This window comes from Phascolarctos cinereus, unplaced genomic scaffold, assembly GCF_003287225.1.
Source record: "Phascolarctos cinereus isolate Bilbo 61053 unplaced genomic scaffold, phaCin_HiC Scaffold_726;HRSCAF=1367, whole genome shotgun sequence".
NCBI classification, from domain to species: Eukaryota; Metazoa; Chordata; class Mammalia; order Diprotodontia; family Phascolarctidae; genus Phascolarctos; species Phascolarctos cinereus.
In genome coordinates this window covers 31,339,178-31,358,731 of record NW_027556098.1, presented here as the reverse complement: position 1 = coordinate 31,358,731, position 19,554 = coordinate 31,339,178, and the positions used below count along the sequence as shown (strand labels likewise).

The window sequence follows — 19,554 nt, the reverse complement described above, 5'->3', positions numbered from 1 at the left end:
TTATTATCAATACTATTGAAATTAAGTGCTATTATCATTTGTTGTTGTTGTTATTGTTCAGTCATGGCTGACTCTGTTACTCCATTTGGGGTTTTCTTGGCAAAGACACTGGAGTGGTTTGCCATTTCCTTCTCCAGCTCATTTTACAGATTAGGAAACCGAGGCAAAGAAGGTGAAGTGACTTACCCAGGGTCACACAGTTAGTATCTGAGGCTGGATTTGAACTCAGGTCTTCTTAACTCTAGGGCCAGAACTCTATCCACTGTACCACCTTTACCATTATTTTTTAAGGTAAAAGTTTATGCAGTTTGTCTATACACAAGACTAGTTTAAAAAACAAATACTCATTTACATGGCACATTTTTCTTTTGATTTTGTTGAGTTATCATTTTTATCTGCTTTGTACTAAATCCAGGGTGAGGCAATTAGCAATTAAATAGTTTCTCTGAGTGCCCTAATAGAATTTAGTATCATGGGGCAAGCACTGGATTTAGAATCACAGAATTTGGTGTAAATTCCAGTTTGATTCCTCACTGTATGTGACCATGACTAAGTTGATTCAGTTTCTGGGTCCTATTTTCCTTTATTGTAAAATAAGGAGATTAGACTGGATATCTCCAGGGTCCTTGCCAGCTCTAAATCTTGTGAAATTGTGCACATTCTGGAGATAGATGATGAAATGATGTAGGAATTGTATGGAGGTTTCCCAGGGTGATATTGAATTAAAATAGGGGTCCTCAACCTTTTTTTGTGTCATAGACCCTTTTGGCAGTCTGATGAAGTTTATGGACCCCTTCTCTGAAGATTGTTTTTAATTCATAGGAAAAAATACATGGGATTTCAATGGAGACCAATTATATTGAGATACAGTTATCATTTTTTTTTTAAGTTCACAGACTCCAGGTTTGGAACTGCTGACTTAAATAATAGTAGCAGTGAAGAAGTGAATAACAATAAGAAGTAAACTGAAGTATGCAGAATTCTAGACAGGAGACATCTCAAAACACTCTGAAAAGTTCAAAATCTAAAGACACTTAGACTTCTTACCATGAAATGTTTAATAACTTGAGATTATTAGACACTTGAAGCATAATTTTTTTTTCTGATATATTGGGAAGGCTGAAGCACTGATTCTCATGTGATGATTCAAAGTTCTATATTCTGGGTGTTGGGAAATACATTTTTCCCTACTTGCTCAAGTTGGTAAAGACACTCCATGGTTAAGAAAAGGGACAATTACTAACTTGGACCAATAAGATTGAATGCTTAATGTTAACTTTCTGTGGGTCCCCTGAGTGATTCTGGTGAGGCTTAATCATCAAAAGGGACCTTATTAATTCTGTTACAGGTGATAAGAAATTGTACCTTAGCACAAATGACTGATTGAAATGAATTAAATTTATTACTACAAAATTATCACCAGTTAGGATGCCCATATTAAAAATCAAAAAACAAAAAACAATTGATGACTTTTCACTAGGGGAATTGGGGGTGAGTTGATGTATCATTAGATCATAGTTTCAGAGATAAAAGGAATGATTAAGCTTATGAGATTCTTTACCTGGGATTCACAGACTGTGGGTAGCTTTCAGGAGGTCCATGAATTTGCAGTGGGAAAATGTATCTTTATTTTCACTAATCATTGGGGTTTCTTTGTAATTTTATGTATGTTTTATTAAATTAAAATTAATTTTAAAATATTACTCTTGAAAGGGGTCCATAGGCTTCATCATAATGCCAAAGGGGTCAAAAATGCAAAAAAGGTTAACATCTCAATCTAAAACCAATTCTCCCATTTTATAGGTAAAGAGAATGAGTCTCAGAGAGGTGAATTTACTTGCCCAGAGTTACAAAGCTGATAGGCATCAGAGGCAGGATTTAAAACCAGGTCTTCCTAAGTATAACTCAAACATTATGCACTAAAACATGTGATCTTATTTCTTTGGTTCTTTAGCTATTAAAATTTCCCCATAAGGTATGTACTTATTTTTATAGAAAGGTTCTAGAGCATGGTTGAAAGGGCATTACCTAAAATCTTCACATTGCAAAAAAGGAATATTTGAAATCATGTTGTCCCGTGCCCATAAGTCTTTTTTCCCCCTATAATACTCTCAACACCGAGGTCATCAATCTTCTTGAACACTTCTATTAATGGGGACCTCACCCCTTCAGGAGATGGATTATTTCATTTTTGACGAACATGAAAAGTTATTATGTTCTTCCTCATATTTAGCTAAAAATTCTATTCTTAAAATTTTGAATATGGTGACTGGCTGCTATAATGTAAGGAGCACTAAACTCTAACCCAATTACCAGTACTGTCTCTGCTACTAATTAGTCATTTTACCTCTGCAATTTGCTTGTTCTTACCGAGCCTCAGTTTCTTCCCCTATAAAATGGGGTTAATCATCATGCCCAGCCTTCCTATCAGGGTTGTGGTGAGCAGAGTGCCAACAGAACTAGGTTAACATGCAGTTGGGAAATATTTAGCAAAATAAATAAAATATAATAAAGCATAGAGTATTCTAAAGTTGCCAATATGCAGCCTATAGGGATGCCTATGTATGGATTAATGATCCTGTTTCTTTTTGAGTTTGATACCATGGATTAAATACAATAATATCTGTTATTTAGCAAACTATAAAACGCTAGAGATGTAATATGCGCATTTTTTACTATTTTCGGCAATATTTCATTGGTCTTATTTCAGCGCCGTGGCCCAACACAGGATAACTGTGCCCCCTCTTCAGTGTGTTAGCCTGCGAAGGAAAACCACAGGCAGGAGGGGAATTTTCACTTTTCATCAGTTGTCCTAACTCTTCTGGACTTGAATTTTCACTCAGGCTTCTCATTTTCCCCATTTCCTCTCCTCAGCTTTGCTTCCTTGTCTAAGGAAGCAGGGCACTTGCTGCTCCCACCGTCCTTGGCCCCTAGGAGAGCTGGGCCCTTCTCTTACTTTTGAGCAGATAAAGTTTGAATTGTCAGAATGAGTTTTGCTAAAAATTAGTGAAAAATCAAAATGACAAAAAGAAAAATGACATACAAAAAGATAGCAATGGCTTATTTTAAATAGTACAAAGATTGTAAACCAAGGCAAGCAACGCCTAGCCAGGCTGACCTGGCTGGCCCAGTTCAAATATTATCCTGCCCTGTGTTCTTCTCCTCCTCCTGCTCCTCCCTGACCTTCTCCTCCCATCTTCTCTCCCCAAATAGGAAAGTCAGGTATAGCTCAGCTATTATTACCAGCATTTTGGGGGGGGGGGGGAAAGATTTTCCCTCATGCAAACCTTCAAATATCTGAAGATAGTGCCATCTCCTCTTGAACTTGCCTTCCCTGTATTACGTATCTATAGTAGTTTAGTTATTTCTCCACTGAGAAGTGGAAAGAACACCAAATTTTGAGTCAGGAAGACCTGAGCTGAGAACCCTAGCTCCAGTTCTCTTATTTGCCAGCTAAACAGTCCTGAGAAAATCATTTCACAGCTCTTTCTGGGCAATCTTTGAAATGGAGATAATCTTATTTTTACCATTTGTGGAGTTTTAGAAGAGATAGGCAGTGTGGCCTAACGAATAGAGTGCAGGTCTCAGAAGCGAGAACACTTATGTTTAAATCTTGCCTCCAGCTGCTTACTCCCCCACCCCCATGCTCAGACACACAAGGTCTGCAGAACACTTAAGCTCTCTTAAGCTGTCACTTTTGTCAAACTCCTATAGAAAAGAGGGGCTGCTAAACCATACCTAAAGATCCTTAAAGGCTTAGAAAATCAATTTAGAAGGGGGCAGCTAGGTGGTGCAGTGGATAGAGCACCGGCCCTGGATTCAGGAGGACCTTGAGTTCAAATCCAGCCTCAGACACATAACACTTACTAGCTATGTGACCCTGGGCAAGTCGCTTACCCCCATTGCCTAGCAAAAAAATAAAAATTTTAAAAAATTAAAAATTAAAAAAAAAGAAAATGGACTTAGAAAACCACATATTAACATTATCTCTGTTCTCCTGTGTGTTTCTTCATTTTGTTAAATATTCCCCAATTCCATTTTAATCTGGTTTGGCTGCACTCAGTGTTGCATCCCATAGGCAGCTCTCTAAGTTGGGGAAAAGGTGCCAAACTCCATTAGTACAGGAAATTTTTGTACACAGACTTCCCTGTAGTTATGAAATCACAGGTCTAATCTCTACACCTATCTCTAAATGAGATAAAGTAGCTGAGAAAACAATCAAAAATCCTTTCAAATTGTAGAAGATTACATAAATATAAGTTGTTCTTTCTGTTAGGCCAGCTAGGTGGCACCAGAGTGCATAGAGTACCAGGCCTGGAGTCTGGAGGTCTTATCTTCCTAAGTTCAAATGTGACTTCAGACACTAACTAGCTGTGACCCTGGGCAAGTCACTAAACCCTGTTTGCCTCAGTTTCCTCATCTGTGAAATGACATGGAGAAGTAAATGGCAAACCACTCCAGCATCTCTGCCAAGAAAACCTCAAATGGGGTCAACAATAGTCAGATATGACTGAAAAAAATCACTAAACACTGTCATTATTCTATGATGTGGTTTTAAGACCCCTTATCATCCTTGTTACTTTCCTCCTAAAAATTCCATTTCGTCACTATAATTCTTAAAAGAAACAATATCCTTGAAGTGTGGTCAGATTTTTGCTTTCCTTGTGGACAGTATACATTTTTAATGCAGTTTTTCACTTAATTTCTGTACTCTAATCTTTTGACTATTATGTGTCGATCTGTACAAACACACTACCAGAACTTATCTTATAGGACTAGAACATAGGTCCTATAACCTTAGGATCTTAGGATCCTAGATTTTGATCTGGAAAGGACCTCGGCAGCCGTCTGGTACTAAGTTTCCCATTTTACAGAAAAAAGAAAACAAACAAAACAAAACAAAAACAAAAACAAAAATTAAAAAAAACAACCTAAGCAGAGATGCTAAGCAACTTTCTCAAAATCACACAGGAAAGTAACTTCTATTTAAATTAAAATATTGTATTCCTATAGTATCTACAACATCTATGATAAATTAAAATATTAGTTTACCATGGTATCTGTATATGTCAAAGAATTATTTTCCCAATCTGTTTTATATGGAAATGCACCTTTGCCACTCATGAGGTACACACTAAGTTATACTGTAAAAACACATCCCTTCCTACCTCAATTAAGAATTAATATTTTCAAGTCTAAATCAATTTGAACAAATTAGTAGCCTTATCCATGAATTATTCAAGAAGAAAATGGCATTATATAATGCTGATCAACAGTCTCTGGATACAAAGAGCAGAGGGTCCATTTTTTTTCTATTACTGCAATGAATGCAGCTATTGTCTCTCCAAAATAAATTATAAAGTTTCTGAATGATGCTCAAGCTGAAATACATTGCTAAGCTACAGAAACCCTATATATATTTTTAAAGTTGAATTTCTCCATCTGAAAAGCACAGAGACTCATGCGTGTTACTGCATATTGTCAGTAAGTTGCCTAGTTTGCTCTCATCAAACTGAATGGATTAAGATGGGGAGCATTAGCTTTCTTATGTTTCAGAAAAGCAAATAGTCTGCCTAATCAGATCAGAATAGAGGACTGCTTAATACCACCTCTAAACCTCATTTTCCTACCCCCCCCACCCCCGAAATAGCCTCAAGAGAAATTAAAGCCTTCTCTGGTCCTTTGAGACCTTAACCATATCTATCTATGAATGGAAAATAATTAGTGTGGTAGCACTAAGGGAAACTGTCCTGAACCACTTAAGAAACCTAAAGGGAGCACAGATATGTACACACAGCTTTCAATTTCCAGAGTGCAGTTCTGCTCATCCAGGGGATATCTTCTCAGGTCCATCATACATGCGGCTGTTGTTGTAATTCTACAATACAAGAAGGGAGAGGGAAAATATTACTGCCAGGGCCAATAACATCTTTCTACTAGTAGTGAAACCTGTTTACAGAAAGATGAAGGCTACACCTCACGTAGGAGACATCTTCTACAGAAATGTAATGTTCTAAACTATGGGAATAAAAGAGATAAAAAAATTCAAAGCCATTTAAAAATAAAAACTTGATGAGAATTAAGATAATATAGATATAAAGATAGATAAATAATATAATATAAATAAATACTATAAAGATAGATAAGTAATATAGATAAAAAAGATAGTATAGAAATTTGGTATTTTTAATTCATCTGAGTATATTGCTATAAATCCCTTAATTTGAATTATCAGATGTAAAAAGTTTTTTGGGGGGCAGCTAGGTGGCGCAGTGGATAGAGCACAGGTTCTGGAATCAGGAGGACCTGAGCTCAAATCCAGCCTTAGACACATAACACTTACTAGCTGTGTGACTCTGGGCAAGTCACTTAATCCCAAATGCCTAAAAAAAAAAAAAAGAAAAGAGTTTTTTTTTTTAAACAAAATCCTTACCTCTTATTCCTCTTCCCTACCTCTTCACAATAGGTTTTCTGACTTCACATTATAGGGTAGTGTAGTGGATAGGAGTTAGGAGGACTTGAGTTCAAATCTGCCTCAGACACTTACTAACTGTGTGACCCTGGGCAAGTCACTTAACCCTGTTTATCTTAGTTTCCTTATCTATAAAATGAGCTGAAGAAGGAAATGACAAACTATTCCAATATCTCTGCCAAGAAAGCTCCCAATGGGGTCACAGAGAGTTGGACACAACTGAAATGACTCAACAGCAAACAAAAGGCATTGTAATAGGGGGAAGATACTCATTCACCATATGATATTAGATTTCCATTATTAGTGGACTTCTTCTAGTCATTTGGTAATTGTTTTAGTCTCTATGTGTGTTCAAAATTCTCCATGATGGATCCATTTTATAAACAAATTGTGTGCAAAATTGTCAATTTTTGTACCAAAAGTGATAATTATTGTAATAAATTTCATTGACCAGCTGCTTACCAATCATATCCGGACTGTAATGCTACTTAGATGTTTCAGAGCTTTTAAACACCATGTCATCTATTCTGTTCTAAAAGGAAGTTTGTCCATTCATGTTTGCATTTTGTCCCTGCTTGTCTGATCAATGGCTGGGGAGATGAATGGGCATATGCTGAGATTAAAAAGTTGTTAGTGTTCACCATTTAATACAGATATTTAAGCATGGCTATCTGTTATGGGGCATCTATTTTTCAAAATGATTTTAGGTGATTCTCCTATTTGCCCCATCTGTCAGAGTTTAGCTAATTCAAAAATTGCAACTCAATTGACCTAATTTGGATGTTAATAGCCATAAATTCATTAACCAAGTAATGGTTATTAGCATCTTTACAATGCTTTTAAAACCAATCCCTTTCCTTTTCTCTTTGTCTCACACACATATGCAATCATTCTCTGTACTATATTGTTCCCATAGGGAATCAACCATGTGATTAAGCATAAGTCTCAACCTCTCAGATGCTCCGTTTCCTCATCTTCAAAATGGGAAAATAATACTTTACTTACTTCACAAGTTTGTTGTAAGACAAAAAAAAACTTTGTAAACTTAAAAATACTATATGAAGAAGCTGTTTTGTCTGAATCTGTGATGTCATCTTTCAGGGAATCCCTGGTGCAGAAATTCCTTCTACAAATGCAGAATGATCTTTCCTCTCTAACTTACAGCCTTAGAGATTTGCCTGGGGAAATGAGAAGTTAAGAGGCTTGCCCAAGGTCATACATCTAGTATGTGTCTAAGACAGCACTGGAACCCAGGTTTCTCTGAGTCTAAGGCTGGCCTCTATATGCCTGTCACTATACTGTATTTCGTTATTTTCATTATACATTACCTAAAAGAGTGAACCATGCAGTGGCATACCAATTTGATGTAGAAATCAGTCTTTTCATCCCAACGGAAATAATGCTATGTAAGTTTGAATAATGCTACCTTTTGAGGGGATTGATTCATTATTCACAATAATTGGAACCTGGCTATAATACTTCAGAAGTGTTTCTAGCCAAAATCTGCCTCTCTGCATCTTCCACCCATTGATCCTACCCTCCAAGGATAGGCAGAATAAGCCTTTTCCCCATTATAGTCTTTTGAATACTTGAAAACTTAAATTTATCCCAGCATTCCCAAGTCTTCTATTCCAGATAAATATGCTCCACTCCTTCAGCTGAACCTTTAATAGCACAGTCCTCAGTCATTTGCTGCTTGCCTTCTTCAGGACAAATTCTACATCATCCAAATGAGAAACAGGAATTGGGGGCAAAGCCATATCCATCCCATCCCTACCCACTGGAAAAACAGAACATTTGGGGAATCTCTGCAAACAATAGGTTGTTATTTTTTTTCACATTGCTATTTGGCTTATTGCAGTGATACAGATGATTTTCATCCCATTCAAATACACCCCACTCAATCTTAAATTCTAGCAAATTCCAGGCAGAATAAGAATGCAACATCTCTAAAAGATTCCATTAATGTGTACTGAGGTAAATCCAAATAAAAATATGCTTTGATCATAAGTATAAACATTTTCCCCTGATCTTTTGCACTCTATAATTGGGAAAGAAGTAGATGAATATCTGAATCTCAGGTTTATAATGACTCTCAGTGACCTTTATTAGTCTCTAAATATCTCATTTCCATATAGTAAAGGACAGTATGAAAGTTAGTTGGAATCTTAATGGCTTAAAACTCTTTTTCTTCTTTAGTGATTTCTCACATTTTTGGAAAAACTCATCTTAGCCAAAGACTTAAGGTAGGTCTTGAAATTACATTGTTGTATGTGTGTTTCTGACAGAAGTATAGGGAATGGGAAATGATTTGCAAAGAATTTAGAATCCACATTCATATTTAGGATTTCCTTTCCTTTCAAATTTTACCTTAGGGCTCCAGCTACTTTGCTTCTAAGGGATGAAAAATGAGATAGTTAAAAAAAAATAAAACCACACACACATTCCCACATGAAACTATCTTTTTAAACATATGTGGAGGTAGGAATTAAGTGAATAAGTTTCCTGAGGGAAAGGAATATTTCATTTTGTCTTCATACCCCCAGAACCTATCAGAGTATGTGATACATAATAGTAACTTAAGGAATATTTGTTGATCAATTGATTACATAAGTAAATGTTTATATATGGTCATAATTGAAATTCATTTTGTGTTATTATGATTTTTATAATTAGATTTTTATGTTTTTTCATACTTGATGCTTTAGTTTAAGTAAAGCTGTCTCTGTATTAGCTTCAAAAAGTGATTTTTTAAAAAAGCCATTTTTTTTCCTACTGGAAATGGCTTATTTGTTTTATTTTAAACTCAAATCCCTTCCTTATTCTTTTTTTTTTATTAATTTATTTCGATTTATCAACAATCACTTCCATAAGCTTTTGAGTTTTAAATTTTTCTCCCTCTCCTTCCCAGCGTCCCTCCCCAAGACGGCACACAATCTGATGTAGGCTATACCTACATATTCCTATTAAATTATTTTCACACTAGTGATGCTGTAAGGAACAATTGGAACCAGTAGGAGGAACTACCAGAAAGAGGAAATGAAGCACAACAGAATAAAAAAAATAGCAAATGGAATGCTTCGATCTGTATTCAAACTCCATAGTTCTTTCTTTGGATGTGGATAGTATTTTCCATCATGAGGCCTTTGGAGATGTCTTAGATCCTTGCATTGGTGAGAAGGGATAAGTCTATCAATATTAGTCATCACACAATGTGGCTGTTACTGTGTACAATGTTCTCCTGGTTCTGCTCACTTCACTCAGCATCAGTCCATACAAGTCTTTCCAGGTTTTTCTGAAATCTGCCTGCGCATCATTTCTTATAGAACAATAGTATTCCATTACATTCATATGCCGCATCTTGTTTAGCCATTCCCCAATTGATGGGCATCCTCTCAATTTCTAATTCTTTGCCATCACAAAAAGAGCTGCTATGAATATTTTTGTACATGTGGGCTCTTTTCCCATTTGTATGATCTCTTTGAGATACAGCCCTACAAGTGCTATTCCTAGGTCAAAGGGTATGCACATTTTTATAGCCCTTTGGGCATAGTTCCAAATTGCTCTCCATAATGGTTGGATCATTCTACAACTCCACCAACAATGCATTAGTGTTCCAATTTTCCCACATCTCCAACATTGATCATTTTCCTGTTTGTCATGATAGCCAATCTGATAGGTGTGATGTGGTACTTCAGAGCTGTTGTGATTTGCATTTCTCTAATCAATAGTGATTTAGAGCATTTTTTAATATGACTATAGATGGCTTTAATTTCTTCATCTGAGAATTGCCTGTTCATATCCTTTGACCAAAAATTAATTGAGGAATAAAAAGTCATTTATAAAAGGGAAAGAGAGGCATCGTTGTTCAGTGGCTATAAGACCTGCCTTGGAGTCAGGAAAAGCTGAGTTCAAGTTTCACTTCTGAATATTGCTAACTATGAGACAACGGGCAAATTACTTAAGATTTTCAATGCCCTAGTCAACTTATTATAGTGGCAAATTAACTTCCAATGATATCTCTAGAAGGGATTTTACTATACACATGAAGTCACAGTTCTAAACTCTACTCTCACCCAAACCCTTCCCTCACCTGTGCCACCTCCCCCCAAAAAGAGAAGTAACAGCAGAAAAAAAACCACGTCCTAACCAGCTGCCAAGTAAAAGTTCCTTGCTGTTTTCCTGTTATACTTTTTTGGGGAATGTACTGACAAATCAAGTGTTGTGACTACAGAAAGATTTTACTTGTTTAGAGGCTATCTACAAGATGTGGGTCTACAGCCTTCTTCTTTATCTTCTGCTTGCCACCTACTCTTCTGGTCATTGGCACCCCTACTAGAGTACGACAAAAAGCATGAGATAGACCCATATCTGTCTAGTCTAGTCTCCTTTTTTGTTAGCATCTAAAAAAGCATCTTTGAGTCAACTGTGGCTTATAAAGGAAATCATATCTTCACTTCTCTGGCAATGAGAAGGGTCCTGCTATCTTTGGAAAGATAAAAAAGAAGCAATTGACTGGACGCCAGTTTTCCTCTGACAAAACTATTTGCTCATTTTTTCCATTTAAACCCAGGCCAACCAGAAACATTTATGTACTAAACCTTTAATATTTTCCTCACTAATTAGCTGTTCACTTTTCACTTGGCCTCAGTTTCTTAATTCCTGAAGTGAATTCCTGAATTAGATGATCTCTGAGGCCCCTTCCATCTCTAAATCCTTTAAGAAATGGCTAACTCCTGTAAATTTTAAAGGGTTAAAAGGAACAGGTAGGTATGACATATAATAATATTTTCTGAGGTCTTATAAAGTTCTTTTTTTTTTTTACTTGATTTCTCTACCTTACCCAGAAGGGAAGAATAGAAGCTACCCATGGACCCAAATCCATGCTGATCAGCAAAGGGAGCTCAGCCTTTCTGTTTCCCACCTGTGGTAGGTCACCCCTTCCTAGAAGCATGGTCACCCCCCCCCCACCTCTAGGGCTCACCATATTGGGCCTAGATGTTCTTCAGGCACCTTATTGCCTTAACACACTATAGCTCAGGACTTACAAGCTAAAGCCATCCAGCAGCCTCAACCTCCCCAATCCCAGGGATAATGAGCATGTGCCACCATGCCTGGCCTGGTCTTGTAGAGTTCTGTTGTCATTCTTCCATAATATATTCAACAAGTAACAAACAATGTGACTTCATTCAGCCTCTAGGTGCCCCCAAGCCTTGAAGGGATATCTCACAGATTTAGAGGTAGTACTTTAGAGGTGATAAAGTTAAATTCCCTTATTTTACAGAGAAGTAAACTGAGGTTAAATGACTTGTCCACAGTCACACAACTAGTTTTACTGGTTTCTGAGTTGGGACTGGACCTCAAGTCTTTCTGACTCTCTACCTCCAGCACTATATCCACTATACAACAGTACCTCTTCAGGAGCTTTCTGAGCAATGGATTTGCCAATGGTCGTGGTATAAAAATATAGCAAATAACACTATCAGAAAGGGTAAATAAAAATAACATTTAGTCATGTTTTCATCACCAAAATAGTAACAAAATCATAGTATTCTTATATTAGCATACTGGCTCAATGGTTGATGATGGAAAAAATGATTAACAAGAGGAACTGCACTGATTTACAAAGTACACAATGTAATATATACATATATATATTATATATGTATGTGTGTGTGTATATATATGTGTGTGTGTGTGTGTGTGTGTGTGTGTGTGTAGATACACGTGTGTGTGTATGAGTGTGTGTATAAAGCTGGTTCTGTTCTGCAGACCTTCTCCTTCCCTCCAGTGGGCCCACATACTGCAGGGCTTTGTGGAGGACTCCAGGGGAGCATCAATGAGTACACGGTCCTTCCTTTCTCTCTCTCTCTCCTTCTCTCTTTCTCTCTGTCTACACACACACACACACACACACACACACACACACACACACATGCACCCATACATCCATACGTGTGTGTGTGTGTGTGTGTGTGTGCATGTGTGTGTGTGTAAAACCTAATTAAGGTAACTCACTTGATATTTCATAGGCTATCCCCAGGACCAAAGCAATAGCAATGTAATGCCACTGCCTAGATTTAAATCCAACCCCCAAAAGAACAATTCCAAAGATGTGAAGTTCATTAACCATAGCGGGAAAAGTTACTTTAGGTATTTATTCTAAGAAAGTAGAATTAAGGGGAGATAGATTTATCTTGGGACATGTTCATTAATATCCACACACAAGGCAAAAATCAATATTGTACCAGTAAAACCAGATTCCTTTCAAAAATTTGTGAGGAATTCTGGTGTATTGCTCAATTCTAATCAGTAAGTATTTATTGTGTCCATTAAGTTCTAAGCACTGTGCTAGGCACTCTGGAAGCAAAATTAAAAAAAAAATACAGTGCCTACCTTCAGGAACTTATATTCTGCTAGAGAATAATACCAACTAATTTACAAGATTATAAGAAACACATTTTATAAATAGTAAAGTACTATATAAGAGTTATTGTTATTGCTACATTCTCCATCACCTACTAAGTGAAACAGGCTTGTAGAATACCCTAATTTTATCTGTTTAATTATTCTGTGGATCCATACTTGTATAGCACTGGTGTAGCTGGAGAATTGGCCTTGGAATCAAGAAGACCTGGGTTCAGAACTCACCTCTGATACATAGTGGCTGTGAGAATATGGGGAAATAACTTAACCTCTAAGTGATCTGTCTAGGCCAGAGATGTCAAACATGCAGCCTGTTAGGCTACAGCCTGTAACACTCCTTGGTGTGGCCTTATCCAGATTAAAATATAATTGAGAAAGATTTAACAAAATAAAAATACAATAGAGCACAAATAATGTTAATATGTGGTTCTCTAAGTCAATATGCAGCTTGCAGGTTTAGTGGTCCATTTCTTTATGAATCTGACAACACTGATCTGGGCAGCTCTCAAAAACAGGTTGTAGAGAAAGTGCTGACCTGTTTTATTAGCTAGACTATCCAGATACAAGATTTCCTAATGTCAATGAAATCACAGGTTCTACCTCTATCCCTATACTCAGGAAATGTTAGTGCTCATATTAGATCAAGTTCCTAGCCCTTTATTCTATGAGATTCATTTCAAAAACCTCAAGGAGATTTCAAAATATATTTTGTGACAATAACTTGTACATTCACGTAACATATCTAAGGAGTGGTATGTTATAGTAGAAAGAGTCCCAGTTGCACAACTATCTATTTGTATGACTTTCAGCAAGTCACTGAATTTCTAGACCAGATCATATCCAGGGTTCCTTGCAGTCTAACAATCAAGGTCTTAGGTCAATGAACAACTAATCAATCATTTGGTGTTATCATCAGAGTGCTGCAAAACATCAATTAGCTAGAACAAGTGTGAGGTAATGTACCATCCTGTACCAGGGAAACTAGATCCACAGCCACAAATTACCTGCCATTTATTATCAACACCTACGTGAAAGCCATCATCAATGTTCTTGTCTTAGAAACAGAATATACAAAGATGAGATGCTTGGCTGAAGCGTAGAAGTTGGAAGGAAGGTCTACTCAGTAATTTTTTGTGGATGGTTGGCTTGATTTTTGAAGGGCTAGCAAGCATCAAAGTTACATAAAAATAAAGACCCAAATGGAGCTATCACTATGCCCAGTTGTATCTCTTCCACCAACTCTGTGCATGACCTCTTCAGTCATTTCAGTGGTATCTTGGTACTCTGGTTCAATTAAAAATATTACACATCTATTATGAGCTAAATTCTCAGGATACTTAGGAGAAAAAAAAAATACAGCCTCTGTCATCAGTGTACCTTACAGTCTAATGAAGGGGTGGAAGGAAATGATATGAACAAAAATAAGTTTGATAGAAGTAAGAATGTGATCCAGGCAAAATGATCTAAGAAAGTTTGAATAAGAGACCACTTTCACATTAAATGCTGAATGATTCCCTAGCAATGCCCCAGGATACAACCAATCCATCACCAGAGACATGCTACCTCCTGCAATATCGTTCTGCTGGACAGGACCCATAAGGAAGAATGGAAACCTTAGGTCCCTTAAGGCAGAAACATTAAACATATTGTTCCCATAGGTCTGCATCACTCCTGAGTGACCAGAAAGAGATTAAACTGTAATTGGGAAATATTTCATACAATGATATATAGATAATATTACATTTTAACACTGTCAATGTTCAGTCTGCTGGAATTCTTACGCATGACTTAGTCACCCCTGTTTTTGAGTTTAATACTGCTGCCTTATGGGATTGATTTGGATTAAGAAAATCAGAGACAAGTTAAATAAATATCTTGAAAAGTCACAATATGGGGCACAGCTGTGAATGGCTAAGAAACAATAGCATCAGGACCAGGTATGCAGAATTTAGAGGTGAGCAGCTCTTTCTGAAAGAAGCAAATCAAAAATTCACTAAATTTGTACATTATGTTAAATGTATTCACAGACTCCCAGAATCAGAATGGCCCTCCGTAGTCATCTGGTTTAATCAATACCTCAGTAGAAACCATATTGACAACAGTCCTTTTATTTGGTTACACAGGCTCTGTTTTAAGACCTCAAGTGAAGGAGTTGAATTTTTGAACCCAAATGCAAAACCTTGCTTTTTCTTTTATTAAATGTCTTCTTTTGGCTTTGACCCATTATTCTAGCCTTTGAGTATCTTTGTATTGGGCTCAACCTGTTGTTCAATACACTAGCTATCTTCTCCAGTTTTGTGCTATGTACAATTCTCCTAAGTATGATTTTATACAAATTACTTATAAAAATATTAATTAGCACAAAGACAAATACATATTGCACTAGAGAAATCATTCCAGGTTGAACTTGATACATTGAAGTCTATCTGTGTGCCAGTCAGTCAATCACTTCCTAATTTACCTAGTTGCTACCAATGATCTCTTCAATGCTAAACCTAGCTTATCCTTCTTCAGTCTTCTAAAGTTTTTGCCTCTATTGTCTACTTTTCCTCCTGAATATTCTCTTCTCTCTGGTTTTTCTTTTTTAATTTCATTTTTAATTTTTAAAATTTTATTTATTTAATTTATGAAATAAAACAAGCATTTCTATAACACAGTAGAATAAAAAAAAGATGATTGCACATGAAACTACAAATCTATTATGTACAATTTACTATTCCTTTTAAATATATAATAAAGTTATCATGTAACTATCTTTTTTTCCTTCCCTTTCCTCCCTCCCCCCTGAATTCTGTTGGCTCTTTTCCTTCTGTCTTGCTGCTCTTTTTTCAGCCTCTTTTGCTAATATTCATCCTTCTCTCACCCATTCACAGCGGGTGCTTTCCAAGACCCTGTCCTGCGGTCCCTTCCTTTTTTTCTCTGTCACTTGGTGATCACAGCACTGCCATGGATTTCAGTGATCATCTTTATACTGATAACTCCCAGATTTATATATATCCACCCCCATCTATTTTCTGTGCTCCTCTCCTACATCACCAACTATGTTGTTTATTTTGAATTGGACACTGCAACAGCACATAAACCCAAACATGTCCAAAACAAATCATTACCTTTCCCCCAAAACCTACCCCTTTTCTCTAGCTTCCTTATTACTGTTAAGGAAACAACTATCCTTCCAGTTATCCAGGTTCACAAATTTTGTGCCAACATTTTGTCCCCACTTTCATTCAGCCCACTTGTACCATCAGCTGCCAAATCTTGTCATCCCTTTCTCCACAGCATCTCTCAAATAGGACTCTTTCTTTCCAGTCAAGCAGACACAAACCTGTTTCAATTCTTCAGCCCCTCTTATTTGGGCAATGACATATTTCTAATTAAAAGCCCTATTTCAAGTCTTTCCTCTCTCCAAGTCATGCTTAAGACATTAAAGTGATTTTCTTAAATACTATTTTACATACCCCACCTCCACCTCAATAAACTTTAATAGCTCCCTGTTTCCTTTAGGACTAAATAGAAACACATTTCTTTAGCATTTAAAGCTCTTCACAAATTGTGGTCTACTTATCAGTCTTTTAACATATTACTCCTCTGGAATACTCTACAGTTTAGCCATAATGCATTCCTTGCTGTTATTCACATAAAATTCTCCATTTCAGGTCTCCGTGGATGGTTGGTCCTCATTTTGCCAGAGCTCTCCCTTATCACCTTCACATTTTAGAATCCCTGGCTTCTTTCAAGAGTTACCCCAAGTGCCACCTTCTGCAGGTGGCCTTTCCTAGTCCCCCAGCTACTAGTCACTCTCCTGCTAAAGTCACTTCATCAATTCTATGTATATTGTAAGTAGCCATTTATGTACATAAATATTTAAGTTAGAATAGAAACTCCTTCAGGGCAGGGATATTAAAAAAAATTATGCCCACAACACTTGGCATAGTTCCTGAAACATATTAAGTGCTTCATCAAAGCTTATTAATTGATTAATCTAGCTTATATCTTCATCTTTTCCATAAGAATTAAAAGAGCTTTGTTACATATTTTTCTGAAGTCTAGCTATCCTACACATAAAGCATTTCCTAAGTGATTATGAATGATGCTTTGGTAATTACTAATGGATGTTCATGCTAGCATGTGTTCAAAATACTATAAATTCTTCTAATTAAATTGTTTTTCCAGTGACTGCTAGTCTTTGACTTTTCCCCTCTATCCAAGCCCAAAACCACTGATTGTTATTTTTTTTATTGTTTTCTTTCTCTCATGGCAATACAATCCTGAAGCTTACCTAGGATCTCCTCAAATAACACCTTCTTTTGACTGTTTCAAATTAACCCATGTCCTTTCTTCTTATCTCTAACTTTTCCCACTGCTCTCTTCATTTTTGTTTTTTCTTTTCTTTCTTTTTTTTTTCTTTTTGGTGAGGCAATCAGGGTTAAGTGATTTGCCCAGGGTCACACAGCTAGTAAGTGTCAAGTATCTGAGGCTGGATTTGAAAGGAGGTCCTCCTCTGACTCCAAGGCTGTATCCACTGCACTACCTAGCTGCCCCTTTCACTTTTCAATATTCATTCTTTAATTGAGAATCAAAATTGAGTCAACTGCTCGTGAGGCAAGAACACTGTCTACTATTCCACACTAGACTTACAGTATAGTCAAAGAGAATAAACTTTTGCAGTCTTATTATATTATATAAAGTGCTTAGTAATGGCAAAGTGCTGTGGAAATGTTGAGTGTCTAAGGTATTACTATTACTATTGTATAAAATTGATATAATAACTTTGGAGGCAAAGAGACAGAGTTGTGTATATAGAGGGATTCTTCCCCAACTTCTCTTAATTCTAGTGCATTCTCATCATTAATTTTCTCCTATTTATTCTGTATATAACTTGTTTATACATATTTGTTTACATGTTGTCTCCACCTTTAGGCTGTAAGCTCCTTGACAGCAGGGACTGCTTTGTCTCTTTTTATATCTCCAGTGCTTAGCATAGTACTTGGAAAATAATAGGTGTTTAATAAATGTTTATTGATTGATCAATTGACTGATTCTGGAAGAACTTACACAAACTAATTTGTGACCATTTGCAATAGTCACAATTTTCACATATATATATGTAGTGGTTGAGAAATCTTCTTTTCAAGGATACTCACATATGGAGAGCGTACTATCCAAAGAGCTATTTTTAAAAATAAAGGGATGATAGATCCATATAGCTATAACACGGAAAATAACAATAGTGCTCACAGCTGTGCAGGCACATCCTTGCAGAAGGACCAAGGCCAAGAGACTGAGAAAACCCAAGATTGGTTATAGGAGCAGCTCAACTCATTCATTTGAGAAAGAGGCATTAATACAAATTAGGTGGCTTTAACTCCATTATTTCCTGTATTTCATTTACTTCCTTTGCCTCCTAGGAGTTGGAACTTCTTTGGTGCTTTGACAGAACATCTTAACATCATTTAACCTCAACTCTCTGTGCTACTTATTCCAATTTTTCTCACAGATTGAACTTCTTTGGTACATTAACCCAGTATATTGTCATCACTTCCTTTTACCCTTGGTTTCAGATCTGATTTGCTCCACTTCTCCCTGAAGCCACCACATCCTATAGTTTCTAGATCATACTTCCCAGGCACCTCTACATGAAGCAGTTCTGGTTAGCCATCACCTTGCTTACTCAGATGACATATTTGATTGATGACATTCCTGATTGATAGCCATTCACACCAGTGATCCACATAGGTTTAGACAGCTCCCTTTAGCCCTCTTTATGAACAAATGGATGATTCTGAAGATACTGTTACAGATTTCCTGCCATAGTATGGCATCTAACTCATACTTACTATGTAAATAGGAACCTCCAAATCAGAGACTTTCTTATTAAAGATTAAGGCAACAACCAGCTTGGGCCAACAACCATGTTCCAGTACAACACCTGGGGTGGTGTATAATTTTGCTACCTAGAGGGAAGGGGAAACCGCTGGCAATTTTTGAAGAATGGCCATGCTACTTTAAGAAAGAATGACATTCAGTCAGGACCTGAACAGCTTTCACAATTTAGAGAATCAACAAGTCTGTTCATAAGTTAAATTGGGATTAGTTCTGGCCAGCATTACTTTTTAGCTGGTTTTATATTAAAATGAAATGTTTATCAAAAAACCCAGAAATGATGAATTGATGCCTCATCCAGGAAACCAGATTCCAAAGGCTCTACTCCATTTTAGCAACCATTTGGTTTTCCATGTTTTTATTTAGGCTAACCATCAAGAGCAATGGAACGTAGATTCATCTACCTGCCTGTAAGTTGAGTTCACCTCCATGTTCAGGGAAGATTGCATCTCAGATGGCTTTTAGCATAGTTCCAAAAGTATCTCAGTCTCTCTCCATCTCTCTCTCTGTCTCTCTGTGTCTGTCTGTCTGTCTCTTTATATATATATATATATATATATATATATATTATATATATATACATATATACATATACATATATATGTATATATGTATATGTACACACATATATCTGTATCTGTTTCTCTCTATATATAGTCTATCATCTGACGCATATCTTTCTACTGTATCCACAAGATCCATATAAAACATATTATTATTAAATGACTTCTATGTGCTAGACTTCACTGTGCTAAGTGCTAGTTAAGTGAATT

The 19,554-nt window shown here is 36.5% G+C and overlaps 1 protein-coding gene across 1 annotated transcript in view; it reads right to left on the bottom strand.

Moving 5' to 3' along the window:
• The window catches only part of GABRB3 (gamma-aminobutyric acid type A receptor subunit beta3), a 248,789-nt gene that overhangs the window by 45,083 nt on the left and 184,152 nt on the right, over positions 1–19,554 (bottom strand). Inside the window, exon 5 of the mRNA XM_020992951.2 lies at positions 5,796–5,878. Coding sequence (XP_020848610.1) covers positions 5,796–5,878 — 83 coding nt within the window. The remainder of the gene's footprint in view (positions 1–5,795; positions 5,879–19,554) is intronic.